Here is a 16,217-nt window from a genome sequence, read left to right on the forward strand (position 1 = left end):
GGTCTCTTGGATTAGACCCACTCTAACGACCTCATTCTAAACTGATTACCTTCGTGAAGACCTCGTCTCCATATAAGGTCACCTTCTGAAGTGCTGATGTTAAGGAATCAATATATCTTTGGTGGCGGGGGGGGGGGGGGGGCACAATTTCAGTCCATAAAATACAGTTCAACAAACATTATAGACATTAGTCTCTAGAGTCTGGGGCTTGCACTAAAACTGTGAGGTACCAAATACTTATTATCATCAAGCTTCTCAGTATGAGTGCTTAGTACCAAGTTATAATAATGATGAATATAGTTTGATAGTATCAACCATAAAACAAGACAGCTTGAAATAACTAAGTTTACTATCCAAACATGCTAACACAGAAAGTAAAAACTGGAATATTTTAATGGTTCTTGCATGCCTTAGAAACACATCAGTCCAGCAGAAGAGATGTAAATGATTATTCAAAGCTACAGAAATTTCAATGCTGGGCTTCCTAGCATATTTACTCATGTTTCCAGTTCCCAGTAATATTAGCAATTGTTAACAAGTTCCATATTTCTTGCTACAAAGCAAGTATTGAATTGACCAAAAAGTTCATTCGAGTTCTTCCATAAAATCCCATGGAAAAATCTGAACAAATTTTTGGCCAGCCCATTATATATCTTTTTACCACTGTCTGTGAAACATGCTAAATCAATCCATCACATGTCTGCTTAACTGAAATGAAAAGGAATATCTAATAACCATTTTCATTTCGAATTTAATCTTAATTACAGATTATCTGTCAAAGGTAACCAGAAAAAAAAATCTTCATTTTAATTTGACTTTAGGATTTCTTCACATACAACAGACATCTGTAAGTAGTATGGCAAAATCTGGACTCCTAAATAGATTTTGCATTTCTTCAAGAGGTAAAATTTCTCAAAAAGGGAGTGAGGTATAATGTAGAAGCCAGAAAGATTATCATTTGCAATACTGAGTTTATTTCTAAATAGGCAATTTCAACCAAAGGTCAAAATTAATGACAGTGTCACATTTTTCAAACACATACTGGTCATTATTCAGTCCTAGGTTAGAGGGCAAATGGTTCATGGAGTCATACTGATCATATCTCTATGCAGGTTCATGTGAGCGCGCGCGCACACACACACACACACACACACACACACACACACACACAGACACGGGTCTCTATTCTTGTGGTCAGAAGTATCAGAGGCATAATTGGTCTTTGGCCATGAGCAGGATCATCACTCAAAGGCTCCCAAGTGTGCGTTGCTCATGTACGATACCCAATCCACTGACTGTTATACACTTAGACCTACTGAGCACAATCTAGAGTTAAGCAGATAGGATTCCCTGGCGGCTCAATGGTAAACAATCTGCCTGCAATGCAGGAGACCAAGGTTTGATGCCTGGGTGGGGAAGATCCTCTGGAGGAGGGCACGGCAACCCACTCAAGTATTCCTGCCTGGAGAATCCCATGGACAGAGGAGCCTGGCGGGCTCCCGCCCACAGATCGGACACGACTGACGTGCCTAAGCAGCAGCAGCGGAGGTGAGCAGTGTGCAACCTGCACACACGTATGTCATTGCCCTGATTATGAAAATCAGGAGAGGTGTTCACCATTGCTTCCTGACACATCTTCAGCATCTAACAGACTCCTCTGTATGTAACACTGACTATAAATGCACGAATAAATATAGAGTAAATAAGACAAATGGATCAGGAATAAAATTAATCTAAACTGGATTTCTCTTAGTGTGGTAGTCTTTGTATTTCTGAATGTTTCTTTAGAAGTCATTAAATAAGACAGTGCGTGAAAAGGTTTCACCCTCAATAAATGTTCTGTTAACACCAGCATACTCAACATATTCTCTTTAAGAAACGACAATGCAACATACTAAAATTAGAACAAAGAGCCTATTTTTATTCAGCACAGATTACTTGGAACATATTATTGATGGAATTCCAAGGAGGTAACATGAAAAAAAGATCAATTTCTACCATTTTCTACATGAAAAACAAAGTAAAGTTAGCCCAAAATAAAACAAATATCCATAACAAGGAAGATTAAGACAATAGCCCAGAGACACCTATTGCCAACTCTCTCTTTTTCATTCTAAGTCAAGATCAACATTAGAGGGATTCACCCAAAGATCACCATATAGATTACACCAATAACTTAAAATCACCACAATCACCACTTCTTCCCACAATTCACTATAAAATTGCCACTGCAGCAACTTTTCCATCAAAACTGGAAGTCACTTTATAATTCTATGAATGAATCCTTACCCGCCACCTGCAAAGAGATGCAGCCTTTACCAACCAGAAGAAAGAGGCCAAAATGTTGGAGAATTATCTCTGAATGGCTGCCAGCATCTCCCTTACATCACTATGCTTTCTTCAAATAGCTGGACTTTTCAGTAACAAAAACACTTATATTCAAAATGTATAGAGTAGTTTCAATAGGAGCTGATTGAGGTGAAGACTAACACAGTTTTCTAAAAATTGTGGAAATAAGTATTTGAATCCAAAATCTAATCTGCAATCCTCTGGTCCAATACTCAAACTCTAAGCAATGTTTGAGCTCCCTGGGCCTGTGATAATTTATTCTCTTGCATAAAACTGCTGAAAATCAAAGCCAAAGGCTTAATCAGAAATGTAAGTACAGAATGTGGTTTAGAGGTGCTCTGCCCCAGTAAATACCACAGTTTGAGACAATAACCACTGAATACCAGCATTTCTGTTATTTGTCACACAACTGCCTGGGACCAGCATTAGACCAGAAAGAACGCATCTTTCCCCTAAAAACTGAAGAACTAGAATAAACTCATTTTAATAATATTCTACAATTAATTTTCTACCTTGATCATTGCTCAGTGACTACATCATGTCTGACTCTTTGCAGCCTCATGAACTAGGGCAAGCCAGGCTTCCCTGTCCTTCACTGTCCCCCAGAGTCTGCCCAAGTTCACATCCACAGAACTGGTGATGTCATCCAACCATCTCGTCCTGTGTTGCCGCCTTCTCCTCCTGCCCTCAATCTTTCCCAGCACCAGCGTCTCTTCCAATGAGTCAGCTCTTCACATTAGGTGGCCAAAGTATTGGAGATTCAGCTTCAGCATCAGTCTTTCCAAAGAATATTCAGGGTTGATTTCCTTTCAGATTGACTGGTTTGATCTCCTTGCTTCCAAGAGACTCTCAAGAGTCTTCTCCAGCACCACAGTTTGAAAGCAGCAATTCGTCAACTGATGCTCAGCCTTCTTTATGGTCCAACTCTCATATCCATACATGACTACTGGAAAAAACATAGCTTTGACCATATAGACCTTTGTTGGCAAAGTGATATCTCTGCTATTTGACATGCTGTCTAGGTTCTTCAGAGATTTTCTTCCAAGAAGCAAGTGTCTTTTAATTTCATGGCTGCAGTTACCATTCACAGTGAGTTTGGAGCTCAAGAAAATAAAATCTGCCACTGCTTCCACTTTTTCCCCACCTATTTGTCATGAAGTGATGGAACCAGATGCGATGATCTTAATTTTTTGAATGCTGAGTTTTCAGCCAGGTTTTTCAGTCTCCTCTTTCACCCTCATCAAGAGGCTCTTTAGTTCCTCTTCACTTTGTGCCATTAGAGTGGCATCATCTGCACATCTGAGGTTGTTGATATTTCTCCCCCATGAACAGTATGAAAAGGCAAAAAATTTCCTACTTAGGATGTCAACATCTTTTTTAATTTCACTAGTGATAATAGGACCTTTCCAGAGCAATTCTGAATAGGCACTGCTATCCATTTCCTTCAAAAAATAAAAAGAAATTTGGTGTTATGAATTCATAATGTAGAGAAATGTTATTAAATAGATATTTTGAGGATATTAATAAGTGACACTAACTAGCATATATCGAGCACTTAATTTTACCTGATAGTCTTTTAAGTGTTTTATATGGATTACTACATTTAATCCTCATTATAAACCTATAAAATGAGTAATATTGTTTCTCTCACTTTCCCTTCAGAAGGGAGATTATTTTCCAAGCTCTAAAAACTAGAGCCAGATTTTTCAAGGAATGTGACTAAAAAGTAGAAAATCATTCAGAGTTCAAGCTTTTGACTTTTTGGGAGTGGGGACCAAGAGATTCTAGTATTGTCTCTTTCTAAACACGGTATTCCTCTCCCTCGTCTCCTTGTATCAGAAATAAGACAACATGTCTCATTATACAAGATGAAAGGAAACAGCATACACTGTGGATTCCATCTATGCTCAAGGGTTTTGTGATTATAACTGGTGTAAGAAATGGAATCAGCACAACTGAACGGTGAAATCACTCACTATTTTGGTGACCTGAAATCAATACTACATATTTTTTATTCTTTTGTAGTATTTAACTCATTTTCCCTCATGTAAATACGACTTAGTAGTTACAATGTGGTAGAAATTATATTCCAAGTTTACATTCCAACTGCTGAACAAGCACTAAAGTAAGTTTAACTGGTGAATGAACCTAGGTGCTATTATTGCCAGTGAATTGACTTTTTTTTTTTAACAACTCTGACCCAACGTTAATAAGTAAAATTGATACTGATGTATCAATCATGAAACTGCAATACCTCCTCAATGTATTTCAAGATATCTTTTAAAAACTAGAGTAGCGATAACAAAATGAAGTTCACTAGATCCTCACATTTGCAAACACCTGCCAACACTGCCAGATCCTTCCTGGGCTTATGTTACCCCACAGCAGGGCCTGACCGTGTCTGGCGGCGGCAGCCACTCCACATTCTAACGTGGTTTGAAAAGCAAGTACTCAACCATGTGGTTGCAGGTAGGCTGCAACTCAGACCATTTGCCTAACATCTTTCATACATAAAAAAATAAGTCAGCTAATTTTTGTCCCTTATACCTTCTACCCTACGAATCATTTAAATATCAGTCAATCAACCAATCAACGTGTGTGTCTCAATGTGCATGTTTACAGTTCTAACAACTTCATTTACAACATTATCTCAATCAGTCCCAAGTTTTAGTTAACATTTCACCTACTCTCACTCTTTATAAGTGCCCATACGACAGCTTCTAACGTCATTACTCTGCCTCTTGCTAACACACCAAATAACCCTCTGCGACATAATTCTCTCCTACATAAAGCTTACTGTGACAACTTTAAATGCAAAGTCTCTGTCATTCACATTTTCATCTCTTATTTCATGCTGTAAAGGCTCAACAGGTACAACTTAAACGAAGTGAAACTAAATCTCAATTCAATAACTAACTACCTTGATAGAATTTCCAGCATCATTGGCTCATTTGTTAACTTGCATTTCCACTCAAAAAATAAATATTTACTGAGTTCTCAGTGTGGTCCAAGCCACCGCACTGGGGGCTGGGAAGACAAAAGTGAGACTTGGTGCGACTTCTCAAGGAGAAACTAGGCCAGTGTGGAAGTCCACATGATAAGAGGTAATCATATGATCCCGCAATCCTACTTCTGGATCTGTTTCCAAAGGAAATGAAAACAGGATGTCTAAAAGGCATCTGTGCTCCCATGCTTATTGCAGCATTATACACAACAGCCAAACATGGAGACAACCTAAGTGTCTGTCAGTGAATGCATGACTAAAGAAGACGTGATGTATAAAACAATGGACGATTATTCATCCATAACTAAGAGGGAAGTCCTGCCATTTACAAGAAGATGGATGGACCTTGAAGCATTATGCTAGGCTAGGTTAAAGAAAGGTCAGACATAGAAAGAAAATTACTGTATTAAATCATTTATTTGTGGAATCTAAAAAGTCAAGCTCATAGGAACAGAGTAGAATGGTTGTTACCAGAGGAATCAGGGGGTGGAGGAAATAAGGAGACATTGGTCAAAGGGAAGAAACATTCAGTTACCAGTTGAATCAGTTCTGGGACTATAACCCATAGCATTGGGATTATAGATAAAAGTACCGTACTACATACTTGAAAGTTGCTAAGAGAGCAGACTTTACATGTTCTTGCTACAGAAAAAGAAACAGTAATTATATGAGGACATGGAAGTGTTAGCTAACACTACAGTTCAGTTCAGTTCAGTCAGTCAGTCGTGTCCGACTCTTTGCGACCCCGTGGACCGCAGCATGCCAGGCCTCCCTGTCCATCACCAACTCCCAGAGTTTACTCAAACTCATGTCCATTGAGTTGGTGATGCCATCCAGCCATCTCATCCTCTGTGGTCCCCTTCTCCTCCTGCCCCCAATCCCTCCCAGCATCAGGGTCTTTTCCAATGAGTCAACTCTTCGTATGAGGTGGCCAAAGTATTGGAGTTTCAGTTTCAGCATCAGTCCTTCCAATGAACACCCAGGACTGATCTCCTTCCGGATGGACTGGTTGGATCTCCTTGCAGTCCAAGGGACTCTCAAGAGTCTTCTCCAACACCACAGTTCAAAAGCATCAATTCGTCAACTGACGCTCAGCTTTCTTTATGTTCAACTCTCACATCCATACATGACCACTGGAAAAACCATAGCCTTGACTAGATGGACCTTTGTGGACAAAGTAATGTCTCTGCTTTTTAATATGCTGTCTAGGTTGGTCATAACTTTCCATCCAAGGAGTAAGTGTCTTTTAATTTCATGGTTGTAGTCACCATCTGCAGTGATTTTGGAGCCCAAAAAAATAGGGTCTGTCACTGTTCCCACTGTTTGCCCATCTTTTTACCATGAAGTGATGGGACCAGATGCCATGATCTTAGTTTTCTGAATGTTGAGCTTTAAGCCAACTTTTTCACTCTCCTCTTTCACTTCCATCAAGAGGCTCTTTAGTTCTTCACTTTCTGCTATAAGGGTGGTGTCATCTGCATATCTGAGGCTAACACTACAGTGGTAATCAAATTGCAATATACAAGTGTATGAATGCATTGTTATCTTACAAAATGTTACATGTCAATTATATCTCAACAAAGCTAAGAAAATTAGGATATAATAAGAAAGAAAAAAGAGACAGACCGTGACAAGTTACAGGAAATGCACTGAGTGTACTAGGAAGAAACAGACGTATAGGCTAAATGTAGGATTCTATAGCAAGAGGCCACTCAGTATGACATGATCATGATCCCAGGGGTGCACTAAAAACTCATGAGCTAAAAAATAAATTTTTAAACAGTATAAACCCAGTATAAAATATTCCATATGTTTTTTTCTTTTGAAAGTGGGATGATCTGAGAGAGTAGCATATATATTACCATATGTAAAGCAGATAGCCAGTGGAATGTACTGTATAACCCAGGCAACCCAAAGCTGGTGCTCTATGACAAGCTAGGGGGTGGCACAGGGATGGAGCTGGGACAGAGGTTTAAGACGGAGGGGATGTATGTACACCAGTGACCAATTCACATTGATGTATGGTAGAAACCATCACAATATTGTGGAATAATTATCCTCCAATTAAAAATGAAATAAAATTTTTAAATGTCTAACAAAAAAAAAAGAAAGTGCAAAATACAACTAACCTCACAGGATAATTAGGTTTTATGACATGCTCCCTTGCAGAAATGAATGATGAGGTGTATACAGACGGTAGGCATAGAACACCTAGATTCAAGTCAGCAGCTAGAGGTTCACCATTACCCTCAGAACTTATAATTTAACTTACCTATGGGAGAAATTTTGAAATCCTGTGAATAAATTTATTCTCATCTTTAAGTAAGTTCTTGCAAAATCTCCATTGGTATAGTCTCCTACTACTAAAAGAATGATCTCCATTAGAGAAGCCACCAGCTTCTGCAGGGTTATAGCTGCTAAATGCTGACAATACTCTGAAGTTAATTCAAAAGAGGTTTTAAAAATGATAACTATAATTGAACACAGATTGAAGGGTTACCTAAAACACTACTTTCCAATTACTTCAAATTTATAGATATACTTCTAGAATACTTGAAGGATTCAAAGACACCAAAAGCCAATAATCTCAATACCCATCAGGTATTTGATGTTTTTTGAACTTAATTATAGCAAGTATAGAATTCAAAGGCAATAATCAATACTTAGGACCAATAAATTACAAATAATTAACAAAAGAGATTTCAACTAAAATACCCTCTTCATTTTGTCACTTTCTAAGAGCATATAAAACATATTCTATTTTACAAGGTAAAATGAATTTTCTGCAGAAGACTACCTTGACACTGTTTAAATCTGTCAGTCTATCAAACTGATAGATATTATTTGTTCCCCCAAAAGAGTGGTAAATTGAGTCAAACAGTCTATTTTATTTAATTTAAAAATTACCCATGAATGTAGTAGCCTTAATCACTAAAAGTTAACCTTTTCATCAGGTAAAGACATAAAACACATACAGTTGGCTCTTCAATGCAAGATAGGGGCTACTAAGTTCTGCTCAGTGGAAAATCTGCTTACAACTTTGTAGTTCGTCCTTGAATTGGAGGCTCTGCATCTTTGGATTCAAACAATCGCAATATATATCATTTGGGAAAAAAAAAAAATCTGCTTATAGATGGACCCTCACAGTTCAAACTCAGTTTGTTCAAGGGTCAATTGAATTTTCCACATTCTTAAAAAAATTAACATAAATTAAGAAATATTAGCTTCATTCATATACAGCTGACAGTACTCATTTTTGCTTACAGAGCTGTGTTTTAAATACTCACTAGACATTGAAATATATTTGCCAAATTGATTGCATAAAACAGGCATTACTTTTAAATACTTAAGAGTAAGGGCTTTGCAATAAGACATAACTATTCAAATTCCAGCTCAGTCTCATACCAGTTTTATGACCTAAAGATTTTATTTAACCTCTCTAAATCATGGTTTCCTAACTGAAGTATTAGGAAACTAATGCCAAGCTAAAGGAATGTTAAAAAAATAAAAATAAACAAAGTAATGTCTACAAAACACTTATCATAAAACTAGGTACATAGTGAATGTTCTTTTTATACACATACAATGCTTTGAAAAAATCAACTCTTTTTTAAGCTTATAGGGAAAATGTTCACCATCAATATTTACTTATAACACTATCTGCGGCAAAGGACGTGTACTGTACTTTTATCTAGCCGTGCCCTGCTCTGTCACTTCAGTTGTGTCCAACTCTAAAAAATTCAATGTCTTGTAGGAAATGGCACTAAATGTATAACTGCATTAAATGTATAAAACAAAAAAAATGGCATATAAACCATCTAATAGTATCATCATAACTTTCAAAAAGTATGTCTGTCATCTTCATAATTTAGAACAGAGGCTAGAAGGAAAGAAGTCATTTTATTAGAAATTACTGGCAATATTTTTAATTTTACTTTTCTTTTATAAAATTCCTAAAACTTCATGTATTACTTTCATTATCAAAGAAGAGTTGCCTTTGAACAACAAATTGACAATCACTTTTATATTTTAGACTAATTGACCCAATAACTTATAGCAAGAATAGGTAACAATTGGTGCTAACTTCATACATATTATCTCTTTTTTCCAAAGATATTTTTTCTTTTTAAATAAGGCATATTCCACTCTCTCACACATACATATACACATGTCTTGAGTTCTAGCACTCTAAGTTACAAAAGGGACAGAACTGCCAAATAAGGCTCGTGGTGCCATTTTGTCTTTTTGCTTCATTACGTGCTCAAAGATTGACCCACACATTAAAGCCAAATACTACTAGTGTTAAGCTAAACCCTAATACTATTTCAAGAGATCAAGTTTACAGATAGTACTATGCCAAATATAAAAGTTTAATTCTCTTAAACAGTAGCCAATGCCATGACATGATCTCCAAACTTTTTGCACCCAAGGATTTCTACCATTTTCAGTTTCCTTATTCCAATTATCTGCATGAAATAAGAATCTTGGTATTTTACAAAGTTATCTGTTCCCCATTGATTCGAAAATCATTCAGCTGTGTGGTTTCAGAAGAAACTTTCTCATGAAACTATAAAAATAACTAGTTAAGTCTCCAGAAGAAAAAGAACCAACTTAAAAAAAAAAATAGAGGAACAAAGTTATTTTTTCATAAAACTGTGTTTGGTGATAAAAGTAGATGCATTTTTAGACAAAAAAATAATGTACAATTTTAAGGATATGCATCTAAATAGAGTGGTTTTTAAAGGTGTTTCTTAGAAAGCTTTTAATACAACAGGTCTGCTAACACAGGACTAAATAGCTATTTGAATATTTTCAACTCAACCTAGCTTTCTTCAACCCAACACAGTGAAATAAACCAGAATAGATTTAAAAGGGTGGAAATAAAAATTCATTAAAGACAACAGAATCCACAGCCCAGATCAGAAATAGCATTGGCTCTGAGATCTGGCACTCTTATACATCACAACAATTTAAAAAAAAATAAAAGGAAATCCCAAATTTAAGGAATATCAATTGAACCTAAAGAAATGTATACTTTTATACCACATATCATTCAACCAACAAAGAATGCAAAACTCAAATACTATAAGAGAAGAGCAATGAATCAATACTACCTTCTTGTAAACACATTGATTATGAGAAACAAAGGATACATATAATGTTCATTTTAATTATGGGTAGTCTACATACCACATTCTAAGCAAATCGCCTATTGTCTGTGTAATATAACAAGCTTCCCAGGCAGCGCTAGTGGTAAAGACCTCACCTGCCAATGGAGGAGATGTAGGAGACTCGGATTTGATCCCTGGGTCAGAAAGATCCCCTGGAGGAGGGTATGGCTACTCACTCCAATATTCTTGCCTGGAGAATCCTACCGGCAGAGGAGCCTGGAGGGTTATGGTCCATGGGGTCACAAAGAGTTGGACACGACTGAGGTGACTTAGCACACACTCATGAATACAATGCTAACATGAAATATCTTTGTTCTATTCCAAATATTGCTAAAAACAGCCCTAATTACACTTAACAGACATCCCCTCCAAAACAACAACAGAAAAAAAAAACCAGAAAGTACAATAAATCACTGTTTTCCTTTAAGAAAAGACAATCCATCTTCAGTATTAGAAGAATAATACAAAATTTCATAGTACTGTATATGTCGCAGAGTCTAAAAGTCTTGATAAAATAATGAGTAATGACTGATAATAGATAAAAGTGTCCATGTAGCCAAATGAAGCTGGTATTAAATCTTTAATAACCTGTATATAACCTTGAGCATTAGAAACCAATGACTTGGATTCAAGCACTTAAGGAGATATGAATCTAGCTCAGTTTCTGTCAGAAAATATTGCCAAAGTTTCAACTCCTAATGGAAAGTATTAAAACACTTCTTGGCCCCGAATCAGAAAAGGGTTCTGTTGGAGTTGATCCAAAAGAACTAACTGGAGTGTGATTGGCAAACCTGGGTGATTTGAACTTGGCCTGAAAGATCCAAGTTCCAGGAAAGAATCTGGTTATTAAATTGGTAGTTTCAAACGTCTGAAAGTGTATTATGCTATCACTTAATTGCAAAGCAATTTTGTAATTAACTTTATAATTTAATCAGCTATACTTCCGGTGGCTCAGACGGTAAAGAATCTGCCTGCAATGCAGGAGACCCTAGTTCAATCCCTGGGTCCTCCCCTGCAGGAGGGCATGGCAATCCACTGCAGTATTCCTGCCTGGAGAATCCCATAGACAGAGGAGGCAGGTGGGCTACAGTCCACAGAGCTGCAGAGAGTTGGACACAGCTGAAGCAACTTAGCATAGTGCAGCACAGCATATTTACCATAAAACAAAATTTAAATTTAATACTGACAAGAAAAAATCTTTACTATAATTGTAACACCTAACGTTTTTAAAGCTCTTAGTATAGGTCAAGCACTAGACGAAGCATTGCACATTAATTCCCAAATTCTATAAAATTCATACTATAATAATCTCATTTACATAGGTGAGAAAACTGAAATAATTTAGTCAAGATTACACATTTGGCAAATAGCAGTGCCTGGGATTACTGAAACATTTGCCACGCTCCTTCCATCTCTACAGAAACTCAGGGGAAAATTGAGGTGGGAAAAGGCAGTGAAGAGTTGAAACTGATATTCAAGTGTATAAACTGCAATTCTATAATTTTCAGAGTAGTTTCAAACTCCTAGATTCACATGTAGCTTGAATTTTAAAAGCTGTTAAAATGATTGATATGTGTTATACATTAAATAAATATTTTTGAAAGAATTATATCAAAGAGGAAATAAAAGATAAGACCCTGTCTGCCTCTAAAACAGTGGTCAAAGAAGTTCATCCAATGTTGTTGTTTTTATGAATAACACTGACTTTTAAAAGTAGAGGCTACTAAACAAGATAACTACACTCTGTATGTGTGTGTACTTAGTCATGTCCGACTCTTTGGAACCCCATGGACTGTAGCCTGCCAGGCTCCTCTGTCTACGGGGATTCTCCAGGCAAGAATACTGGAGTGGGTTGTCATGCCCTCTTCCAGGGAATCTTCCCAACCCAGGGATTAAACCCAGGTCTCCCACATTGCAGGCGGATTCTTTACCAGCTGAGCCACCAGGGTATACGTAACATTATTACTTATACTAAACATGATGGAAATACAGTGCATTTTCATTAACCAATATTAAATGGAATCCCTTCCAATATAATTTGTGAAATGTGCTTCAAGCTATACAAAGCATAAAATAAATGTGTGTATAACAGGGTTTGAGATAAATTTTATATCACAAATAAAAAAATGGCAACTATATTTGGTTGGTCTACAGGAATACCACTTCAAAAGAGGCATATTTAATCTGAAATTATGTATTTTCCCCAACAGTATAATCAAAGGAAAATGCTATAAGTTGTTTCCTTAGATTTCTGAGACTTTTATGAATGAATCTCAGAACTCATTTGTTACGTGATTATTCTGCAAGTAGTTATTCATAATATAAATATTTTATTTTGTTTCACTTCTAGCGCCAGAACTGAAATATCCTATATTTCAATCTCTCAAATCATCTTTTGAATTAAATTGGCTGAGTTTCCAATTTCGATATACTATCTCATGAGCACTTTTTCATAATTTAAAGAGAACCTGTATTACTTCTTCATAATCAAAGTAATGGACATTTTTCAAGTCCCCAAGTTTCTAGGGGGAAAAGACCAAAACTGTGAAAGATTCTGAAATGCAAGACCCTTAACTTCAGAGCACTTACGCTTATATCTTCTCTAACTAAAATATCACTAAAAAAAGCCAGAAGTTCATTTCCTCTCATCTTCTGAAGTGCTTGGAAATAAACCCTCATTGAAATGCCATAAATGCTTAGATGTTAAGTGTCAATAAAGGTCCCTTCCTTTGAGTGGCTTTTCTGACTACTGATCTTTTTATTGTGTGACAAATAATACTTTCATATAATTAAGACAATTAGATTTTATTGAAATGTAATTGATTTACAATATAGTGTTAATTTTAGGTGTACAGCAAAGTGATTCATTTATATATATATTTTTCAAATTATTTACCATTTTGGTTATTACGAGATATGGAATACAGTTGCCTGTGCTATACAGTAAATCCTTGTTGGGTATCTATTCAATGTATAGTAGCTTGTTAATCCCACACTCCAATTTTATGCCTCCTCCCCTCCCCCCTTTGGTAACTGTAACTATTTTTATACGTCTGAGAGTCTGTTTCTGTTTTGTATATAGACTTATTTGTATTAAAATGATACAGATAAGTGATCTATAAGACACTTATATCTCTAAGACAAATAGCTTTTTACCTAGCACTTCAATGGTCACTTTCTTTGCTTTTCTGTTGAGACGGTTTTCTTAGGAAAATCAACACTATTAAAAAAAATCCTAAATTTGGGGATTTTGTCACCCTCACCTCCAAGGTTACTAGAATATACAACGAGCAACTTCCAACAGAGTTGAAAGGAAAGGTCCTTTCCACTTTCCCAGTCACAATAAAGTGCAAAAATTGCCTGAGTCCCAAACAGTGAGTGACTCGAATAAATAAACACAATGAACGCTGGGCTTATTTCCATCATAGGCTATCAGTGCTACTGTCCCTAACACTACAGGAAAGTTTTCAGTCTTCCTGTATTTTGACAAAGAAAAAAAAAAAAAAAAAAGTTTGCCAAATGATGACCCGCTGCCACGGCAGGTGCCTTTTCATTTGTCCAAACAGCTCTCGGGTGGCGGGGTTGGGCCCTCCTCGCTTTCTCCGCGTCACTGAGGACTGTCTCCGCCCCGGCCGCCCATCCCCCAAGCCCCAGTGATGCTCGGCGGAGTTCGTGAACTCGATCCGCAGATCGCCCTCGCCACGCCAAGTGCACTACAAAAAGCATCGTGCCAGATATGCTTTCCAAATCCTTTCCAAAACCATGTATGCTTTCCAAATCCTCTCTCTCGTTCTCTAAGTCCACTGCATTTATTCCCCCTGGGAAAGTGAATTCAATCCCCCATTCGCACTGGAGGTGCCCAGAAAGGAAATACACCACACGCGCGCGCGCGCGCGCACACACACACACACACACACGTGCACGCATACACACCGTGTCCCTTCCTAATCTCCAACCCTGACAGCAGCACTCAGACAACCAAAGTCCGTTCCCTCCGCGCCACTCGGTCCAAAACACACAATTACAGAAGACTCCTGGCACTGGGGAAACCTGAGGTTTATATGGGTCAATGGTTAATGGGTCTCTTAGGCTGCCCGGACTTTTGAGGCGCTTTGCAGACTTAATCGCCACTTTTCTTGTTGCCCACTACTGAAATCACCCATAATGGGACGCTCCTGCGCCGACCTCACCTCCAGGAGGCCAGCGGGGCGCGGCGACAGCTTGATGCCAGCCCCGTCTCTGGAGGGACACCCCCGGGACCCACGTACGTTGACCCCCAGGAGAACAGCGGCGGCAGAGAGACCGGGGCACTTTATGCGCTCAGCCTTGCGCTCGAGTCTCTTCCCAGCCCTGGGTAATAGAAGGACACCCAGCGCCTCCAAGGGCTGGGCAGGGCAGGGGGGCAAGATCAATAAAGTTCAGGAGGAGGACAGCTTGGGCACTGCGTGCTCCTGAGCTGTGGAAGAGAGGCGCCGAAAGCCAGAGAGCAAGGCGCGAACCCAAAGATCAAGTCGGCCACGTTGGGCGGGGGGCGCGCAGGGACACCAGACCCTCCGGGAGCCGCGGGGGTCGGCGAGGGAGCGGAGAGCACGCGGAGCCCGCGAACTTACGGAAGAAGATGTACTCGGTGTAGCTGCTCCAGATCTTGTCGTCGCGGTACTGGTTGACGAAGGCGGCGGTGCCCGAGGAGTTACACGCCACCATGTGGAAGCCGGCCTCGGACAGGCGGTCGAACGCCTGCTCCAAGTAGGTGAACTTGAGGTAGAAGCGGGACGTGTACTTCTCGGGCGGCCGGTCGGGGTCGCGGCTCTCGTTGAGCGTGTCGCCGAACACCTCCTTGGCCAGCGCGATGCGCCCGCACACCATGATGCGCGCCACGCGCCGGAACTTGGCGTCCGCCTGGTTGTCTCGCACCGTGGTGTAGGAACCGCGGTAGCCGAGCGTGAGGAAGCCCGAGCGCTTGTCCGGCGCGCCGCCGCCGCCGTGCGCCCCGGGGCCCGAGGGCGCGGCGGCCGCCGCCCCGCGCAGCAGCAGCGCGTCGCTGCTGCCCTGCGAGACGTTGTCCTCCAGGTCGCTCTGGCAGCCCTCGTCGTTGAGCGAGTTCTGCTTGGTGACCTTGGGCGACAGCAGCTTGACCAGGTCGGTGAGCTGGAAGTACTCGGCCTCCCGGAGGAGCCGCTCCTTCTCGGGGAAGTGCTCCGGCAGCGCAAGCTGCTTGTCCCGCAGATAATCCAGCACGTACCTGAAAAGGAAGCCGTCCCGGTCGATGAAGAAGCGCGCCCGGCTGTCTCTGGGCAGCTCGCCCCGGCGTCGGGCGCCGCCCCGGGGGCTGGAAGGCGAGAACATACTGGCCAGAGTGCTGTCCGGGACGCTGAGCAGCGTCGAGTGCTTGGTCACATAGACCTGGCCCCCTACGTTCAGCTCCACCACCTCGGGGAAGGGCGAGGGCACGCAGGGCCCCGGGGCGGCGGCTGCCGACGCGCCGGGGGAGCTGGTCGAGGAGACCATCTCGCTAATGGGCAGGATGGTGCCGCCGCCGCTGCCCGTGTCCTTCAAAGCCATGGTCCCCCCGCCGCCGGCCAAGGGACCCTGGAGCGCAGCACTCTCTCCTTCCCGAAACCCGTGCCCTGCGCCCCGGGTGGTGTGCGCCTGCTGCGCCCTCGGGCCGGGCGGCGCGTTCCTCCGGCCGGGGC

The 16,217-nt window shown here is 40.2% G+C and overlaps 1 protein-coding gene across 2 annotated transcripts in view; it reads right to left on the reverse strand.

Moving 5' to 3' along the window:
- The window catches only part of KCTD8 (potassium channel tetramerization domain containing 8), a 253,325-nt gene extending 237,239 nt beyond the window's left edge, over nucleotides 1-16,086 (reverse strand). For both annotated transcript variants that reach the window (XR_006334673.1, XM_043871138.1), the window contains exon 1: nucleotides 15,135-16,086. Coding sequence is in view for 1 of the 2 variants with exons in the window: in XM_043871138.1 (XP_043727073.1) it covers nucleotides 15,135-16,086 (952 nt within the window). In the remaining variant the exon portion in view is untranslated. The remainder of the gene's footprint in view (nucleotides 1-15,134) is intronic.
- Nucleotides 16,087-16,217: the final 131 nt, after the last annotated feature.

The sequence above is a fragment of the Cervus elaphus genome, chromosome 17 (assembly GCF_910594005.1).
Source record: "Cervus elaphus chromosome 17, mCerEla1.1, whole genome shotgun sequence".
In the NCBI taxonomy this organism is placed as follows: domain Eukaryota; kingdom Metazoa; phylum Chordata; class Mammalia; order Artiodactyla; family Cervidae; genus Cervus; species Cervus elaphus.